Source organism: Solanum lycopersicum, chromosome 12, assembly GCF_036512215.1.
Source record: "Solanum lycopersicum chromosome 12, SLM_r2.1".
NCBI classification, from domain to species: domain Eukaryota; kingdom Viridiplantae; phylum Streptophyta; class Magnoliopsida; order Solanales; family Solanaceae; genus Solanum; species Solanum lycopersicum.
This window is the reverse complement of record NC_090811.1, coordinates 55,120,654-55,128,006: the sequence shown is the minus strand read 5'-3', so window position 1 is coordinate 55,128,006 and position 7,353 is coordinate 55,120,654. Positions and strand designations below refer to the sequence as shown.

Genomic DNA, 7,353 nt, shown 5'->3' with positions numbered 1-7,353 from the left:
TAACCAAACAGCCACGCCAAACAATCCTCCAATCCATATATCCCCATCTGAACCCATTCGTCTAAATACCTTTCCACCACCCCACGCCCAAAATACCCAAGTTCCATTTCACCACTATTACCAACATACCAAACCAACCTTCCCAGAAACAACCGCAAACACAAATATCCCATATACTTTTGGGAACAACAATCCCAATCCCATATACGTTGAAACTGCCCCTCTGACTCATGACCTCCATGAATCAGAGTCCCATTAGAAAGACATCCTAATAAAAACCCTGACAGAGAGATTAGACAACTTGACCAATAGGGTACAACACGTGGAAGGAAACAAGATGTTGGGAGGATTGGGCTATGAGGATCTGTGCATGCATCCTGATGTGGAACTGCCCGAAGGATACAAGCTTCCAAAGTTTGAGACGTTCAATGGCATTGGAGATCCCAAAGCCCACCTACGAATGTATTGTGACAAACTTGTAGGGGTGGGGAGAGATGAGAGGATACTCATGAAGTTGTTCATGAGGAGTCTTACTGGGGAAGCCCTATCATGGTACATTGAGCAAGACTCGCAGAAATGGATAAAATGGGTTGATATGGCAACTGACTTCATGAATAGGTTTGGTTTCAATATTGAAAATGCGCCTGATTGGTCTTACATTCAGAACCTAAAGAAGAAACCGAGTGAATCCTTCAGAGAATATGCCATAAGATGGAGGTCTGAGGCGGCTAGGGCCAGACCCCCTATGGAAGAATCTCAAATGAAAGACTATTTCATCTGTGCCCAAGAACCACAATACTATGACCGAATGATGCTGGTGGCTGAAAAGAGTTTCGCTGAAATCATCAAACTAGGCGAAAGAATTGAAGAAGGCATAAAGAATGGGACCATCATCAACTTGGAGGCTTTACAAGCAACCAACAAGGCTCTGCAATCTGGTGGAATGACAGAGAGTCCAAAGAAAATAGGTTCTGTAATGATGGCTCGTGGAATTAGGACCCCTTTGAGGCACAAGACAATGAACCTACCACCATCCCCATACCCTCAACATCCTTCAGCTCCACCCGCTATATCTCCCCAACCCATGCCAATATATTACCAAAACGCTCCTCCTCAATACTTGCATGCCTTATATCCTGTCTATAATGTTCAACCAACACACTTCCAAACTCCACCACCCACTCAAACACCAAATTACCGAAACAGACCTTCCTATGAAAGAAGACCTACAAAAACCTATACCCCTTTGGCTGAACCCATAGCACAACTTTATGAGAGACTGAAACAGGCTGGGTATGTCTCTCCAATTTCAGCATTACCTGTGGATGTTCGCGCGAAATGGTACGACCCTAACAAGGTCTGCGCCTACCATTCTAGGATGAAGGTACACACCACCGAAGTTTGCAGGGCCTTTAAGGCTAAGGTTCAAATGTTGATTGATACAGAAACCATCCAACTGAAGAATCCTACACCGAATGTCTCGAATAATCCTCTCCCTAACCATCAAGTCAAAATGGTGGAAGCTGGTTATGTCTGGGATTGGGAAGTATCTATCTGGGCCGTCGAAACAGGAGAAGCCATGTCTACCACTTCCCAAGCACCACTAATAGTGCAAGGACTCGCCCCATTTGAAGTAGAAGTTGCTGCACCCAGACCACCATTCGCTGTCTATAAGGCATCCTCCCCAATACAATGCGACACACATGATGTACCTTGGGATTACAACAAAAGAGAAACAAATGTGGAAGAGACAGATGTTGCAACAGGGGTCACCAGATCTGGAAGAATTTACACTTCTAAAAATTTGGTTCAGGGAAGCTCTAGCAAATCTAAAGCACCAGTTGTAGAGCTTGAGGATCAAAGTATTTGGAAAAAGGTTAAAGCTAAAGAATACTCTGTCATTGAGCAGCTGAGTAAAACCCCTTCCCAAATATCAATTCAAGAGTTACTGCAATCTTTCGAAACTCATCGAGATGCCTTTCTGAAGATCCTTGGTGAAGCTTATGTCCCATCTAACATCACTCATGGAGAGGTATCCCAAATGGTGGGGCATGTCTTTGAGGCTTACAAAATATCTTTTCACAAAGATGAGCTGCCAATCGAAGGAACAACTCACAATAAAGCTTTGTACATTTCGGTTAAGTATCAAGATAAGGTGATAAACAAAGCATTAGTTGATGCAGGTTCAGGTTTAAACATTTGCCCTCTGAGCACACTGACAAGGCTGGGTGTGGATAGTGCAAAAATTCAGACATGGAAGATGAATGTGAGGGCATTTGACGGCTCTCAGAGAGGCACTATTGGGGAGATAACCTTGGACATGCTCATTGGTCCTGTCACTTTCCCCATAGCTTTCCAAATTTCGGACATCCCTTCATCGTACAACTTATTGTTGGGTCGTCCATGGATTCATATGGCTGGAGCGGTTCCATCTACTCTGCACCAATGCCTGAAGTTTGAATGGGATTACGAAGAGGTTGTAGTCCATGGGGAAAAGGGGCATCTTGTATACACAACTTAAGGAAGAGAGAATATGGATGGAGAAATGTACCATACAGTGGAGCTTGTTGGTAATATTGAGTTGCAACCTTGGTTCAGCCAAAAAATCATAGATATGATGGCCTGGTTCGGTTTCGAGCTTGGGAAAGGTTTGGGGGCTGAATTACAAGGGATAGTCGAACCTATACAGCCTCTTCGACATTCCACCACTTTTGGTTTGGGGTATAAGTACACCACCGAAGAATGGCTCGATTGGCGACCACCTAGAAATGGGTACTACTATCCATTGAAGAAACCCATACCGCCATTGTATCAATCATTTCGATCATTAGGTTTCATGGGAGGCAGTATTGATGAGATCTCAGACGACTTGAAGGGGTTATCGCTAACCAAAGAAGAGGGGAAAGTTTGCAACGTCGTGATCAACGAGGAGGAGAAAGGGGGCCCTAGTGGAAGCAAGGAGGCAAAGATCAGCGTCAGCAACTTGACCTCGACTCCATCCAGACCTCGTCGAGCATCTGGGTAGCCTTGGAAGATGTTTTTCTATCAAGTTTTAATTCAAATAAAAGAGTTTTTAATAAACGTTTTAATTCCCGTCCCCTGTATTGCTTTCGAATGAGGACTTATGAAATTTTCAAATCTTTATCAATAAAGTTCTTTTCCCCATTTTTTTGTCTTGTATTTAATTTTTTGCTATTTTTTTTCTTCTCGCCAGCAAAATTCATTATAAAAATGTCAAATCTGAGACTGTGGCATACAATGAGACTGCTCAACTTAACATTAATGACTTAGAAGAAGTCAAAGACAATGAGGTTCCCGAGGAGTTAATCAAAAGGGTTGAGGAATTTGAGGAAAAACCTAATCCAAATTTGGTAGAGACAGAAGTGGTGAATTTGGGAAATGCAGAGGTGATACAAGAAACCCGAGTAAGCATCCATATGACAAAAGAAGACAAGAAAGAGTACACCGAGTTTCTCATAGAGAATAAGGATATTTTTGCGTGGTCCTACGCAGACATGACAGGGCTAAGTACTTCAATCGTAGCCCATCGACTGCCCACTGATCCAGCATGTCCTCCGGTAAAACAGAAGCTGAGAAAATACAAGCCCGAGATGAGTTTGAAAATCAAAGAAGAAGTATCAAAGCAATTAGATGCTGGGATACTCCAAGTGACAGAATACCCAACTTGGCTTGCAAATGTCGTTCCAGTGCCCAAGAAAGACGGCAAGGTCAGAGTTTGCGTGGATTACCGAGATCTCAATAAAGCTAGCCCTAAAGATAACTTTCCATTACCAAACATACACATACTGATTGACAATTGTGCTAAGCATGAAACTCAATCATTAGTAGATTGCTTTGCCGGCTATCATCAAATTGAGATGCACAAAGACGACGCTGAGAAAACCGCCTTCATCACGCCGTGGGGCGTCTATAACGACAAAGTGATGCCTTTTGGATTAAAGAACGTTGGGGCTACGTACATGAGAGCGATGACTACTCTGTTTCATGACATGATCCATAAGGAAATTGAAGTTTATGTGGATGATGTCATCATCAAATCAAAGGAATGTTTAAATCATTTGGAGGATTTACGGAAATTCTTTGCCAGGCTACGCAAGTACAATCTGAAACTGAATCCGGCAAAATGTGTCTTTGGTGTGCCCGCTGGAAAGCTTTTAGGTTTCATTGTCAGTCGTCGAGGTATAGAATTGGACCCGTCAAAGATCAAAGCCATTCATGATCTTCCCCCACCAAAGAGCAAGAAGGAGGTAATGAGTTTCTTAGGGTGACTTAACTACATCAGTCGTTTCATTGCTCAGTCTACTGTCATCTGTGAACCTATCTTCAAGCTGTTAAAAAAGGATGCTGCAGTGAAAGGGACAAGTGAATGTCAACAGGCATTTGACAAGATCAAAGACTATCTATCCAATCCTCCTGTATTGGTGCCACCAGAGTCAGGTAGACCATTACTTTTGTATATTTCAGTATTGGATAATGCTTTCAGTTGCATCTTGGGACAACACGATGAAACAGGGAGGAAGGAGCAAGAAATTACTATATGAGCAAGAAGTTCACATCGTGCGAAGCCCGATACTCTCTATTAGAGCGTACCTGTTGTGCTCTAACATGGGTTGCCCAAAAGTTACGACATTACCTCTCATCGCATACTACTTATCTGATTTCAAGGATGGATCCTTTGAAGTATATCTTTCAAAAGCCTATGCCCACAGGTAAACTGGCAAAATGGCAGATACTGTTGAGCGAGTTTGACATAGTGTATGTCACGCAAAAAGCAGTGAAAGCACAGGCATTAGCAGACCATATGGCAGAGAATCCCGTGGACAATGATTACAGACCGCTGAAGACCTACTTCCCAGATGAAGAGGTGGCTTTTGTGGGAGAGGACATTTCTGAACAATATGATGGATGGAGAATGTTCTTTGATGGAGCTAAAAATCTGAATGGATGCGGCATCGGGGCTGTTTTGATCTCACCCACCGGGCAACATTATCCAGTATCAGCAAAACTCAGATTCCTTTGCTCAAATAATATGGCCGAATACGAAGCCTGCATACTAGGTCTCCGACGGGCGATCGACTTGGATGTCCAGGAAATGCTAATAATAGGGGATTCAGACCTATTGATCCATCAGATTCGAGGTGATTGGGCAACAAAAAATCGAAAGTTGTTACCATATTTGGAGTGCGTGCACAGGCTATGTAAAAGGTTTGTCAAAACAGAATTTAGACATGTACCAAGGGTCCAAAATGAATTTGCAGATGCCTTAGCCACTCTGTCTTCTATGATTCGAAACCGTGATCACAATTACATCGATTCTATTCACATTTGTATACATGAACAACCAGCTTATTGTTTCCATGTTGAGGAAGAGCCTGATGGAAAGCCCTGGTACGATGACATTAGAAGATATTTGAAGAGTGGTGAATACACAAAAGATGCAACAAGTCTACAAAAGCGTACAATTCGAAGGTTAACAACCCAATTCTTCTTAAGTGGGGAAATCCTCTATAGGAGAACTCCCGATTTGGGACTGCTAAGATGCGTCGAAGCAAGAGAGGCTCGCAGGCTGGTCGAAGAGATACATGCAGGCACCTGTGGCCCTCACATGAATGGTTTTACATTAGCAAAGAAGATTCTGAAATCAGGATATTATTGGCTAACTATGGAGACAGACTGCATTCGCTACGTCCAAAAATGCCATCAATGTCAGACTCATGCAGATATGATTCGAGTACCTCCCAACGAACTCCATGTCACTAGTTCACCTTGGCCGTTCGCAGCATGGGGTATGGATGTCATTGGTCCAATCGAGCCAACAGCATCCAACGGGCACAGATTCATTCTTGTCGCAATTGACTATTTCACCAAGTGGGTTGAGGCCACCTCCCATAAATCAGTGACAAAGAAAGTTGTGGATGACTTTGTCAAAAACAACATTATTTGTAGGTTTGGAATTCCTGAGTCAATCATCACCGACAACGGCACCAACCTAAATAGTGACCTGATGAGATTAATGTGTGAGAAGTTCAAGATCAGTCATCGAAACTCTACAGCATATAGGCCACAGATGAATGGGGTTGTTGAGGCGGCAAACAAAAACATCAAAAGGATATTGCGCAAGATGATCGATAATCACAAACACTGGCAGGAAAAGCTACCTTTCGCATTGCTGGGGTATCGTACCACAATCAGAACTTCCACAGGGGCCACACCTTACTTCTTAGTATACGGCACTGAAGCTGTGATACCCGCCGAAGTTGAGATACCTTCCCTAAGGATCATCCAAGAAGCAAAGTTGAGTGATGCTGATTGGATACAAGGTCGGGCAGAGAATTTGGCATTAATAGATGGAAGATGAATTAACGCCATTTGACATGGTCAGCTCTATCAGAATAGAATGGCAAGAGATTTCAACAAGAAGGTTAAACCCAGACATTTCTCACCTGGGCAACTGGTTTTGAAGCGGATTTTTCCAAATCAAGACGAGGCAAAGGGTAAATTTTCACCAAATTGGCAAGGTCCGTACATAGTCTCTCGAGTACTGACAGGCGGAGCCCTCATACTTGCAGAAATGGATGGAGAAGATTGGCCAAAACCTATCAATTCAGATTCTGTGAAAAAGTATTACATCTAGAGATTTATTCATGCTTGGAACTACGTCAGACCTGATTCCCGTTTAAGAGGGGATACGTAGGCGCTCCTATGGGGTTCGCTCTTATTATAAATAAAACTTTCATTTCCCCCTTTTCTATTGTTAACTGGGGCATAATTTTTGAGAGGATCTCAAAAATTCCATCAAGATTTCTCCTGGCACATCTTCATACTGGGGCAGAAATTTTGAGTAAACTCAAAATTTCACCAAAAGTTTCTTCTCAACAAGCAGTCAACTTACAACGAAGATTAAATGATAGCTCCATTCTTGAGTCAGACGTTATAAAGTTTCAACCTATGCCATGGTCAAAGATTTGACATTAGCTTTTATTAAATGATAATTTCAAAATCTTTCAAAATTTTTTATTTTTTATTTTATTATTATTATTTTTTCTCTTTCCTTTCCCTTTTTTTATGAAAAAAAACAGACGCTCGAAGAGGTGTGGATGGCAAGCCAAAGGAGCACGCATCGCTAAATCATGGATACAGATCAACCTCCCCCCTTTAAAACTAACTATTTTTCTTTGAATGTAGAAAATACAGGTACGTATACAAAGGCAATCGCAACAATCAACATCACCACATTTGATCCCGACATATGACACTCGATCATTCCAATAAGGCGAACGCCAAGCTATTGTATGCTCTCAAGCAACTGCTGTGCTGACAAATTACATTGTG

General features: G+C 42.4%; 2 protein-coding genes across 2 annotated transcripts; both read left to right on the top strand.

Annotated features, from left to right (window-relative positions):
- Positions 1 to 337: 337 nt before the first annotated feature.
- On the top strand, positions 338 to 2,521 carry LOC138340443 (uncharacterized). The gene has a single exon (XM_069292168.1). The coding sequence runs from the start codon at positions 338 to 340 to the stop codon at positions 2,519 to 2,521; it is 2,184 nt and encodes a 727-aa protein (XP_069148269.1).
- Positions 2,522 to 4,687: 2,166 nt separating this feature from the next.
- LOC138340442 (uncharacterized) lies at positions 4,688 to 6,379 on the top strand. Its single transcript, XM_069292167.1, has one exon. It carries the CDS (start codon positions 4,688 to 4,690, stop codon positions 6,377 to 6,379), a length of 1,692 nt encoding a protein of 563 aa, XP_069148268.1.
- Positions 6,380 to 7,353: the final 974 nt, after the last annotated feature.

What these genes read in the sequence shown, in the direction of transcription:
- LOC138340442 (XM_069292167.1), top strand. Translation starts at nt 4,688, where the DNA reads ATGGATCCTTTGAAGTATATCTTTCAAAAGCCTATGCCCACAGGTAAA.
- LOC138340443 (XM_069292168.1), top strand. Translation starts at nt 338, where the DNA reads ATGTTGGGAGGATTGGGCTATGAGGATCTGTGCATGCATCCTGATGTG.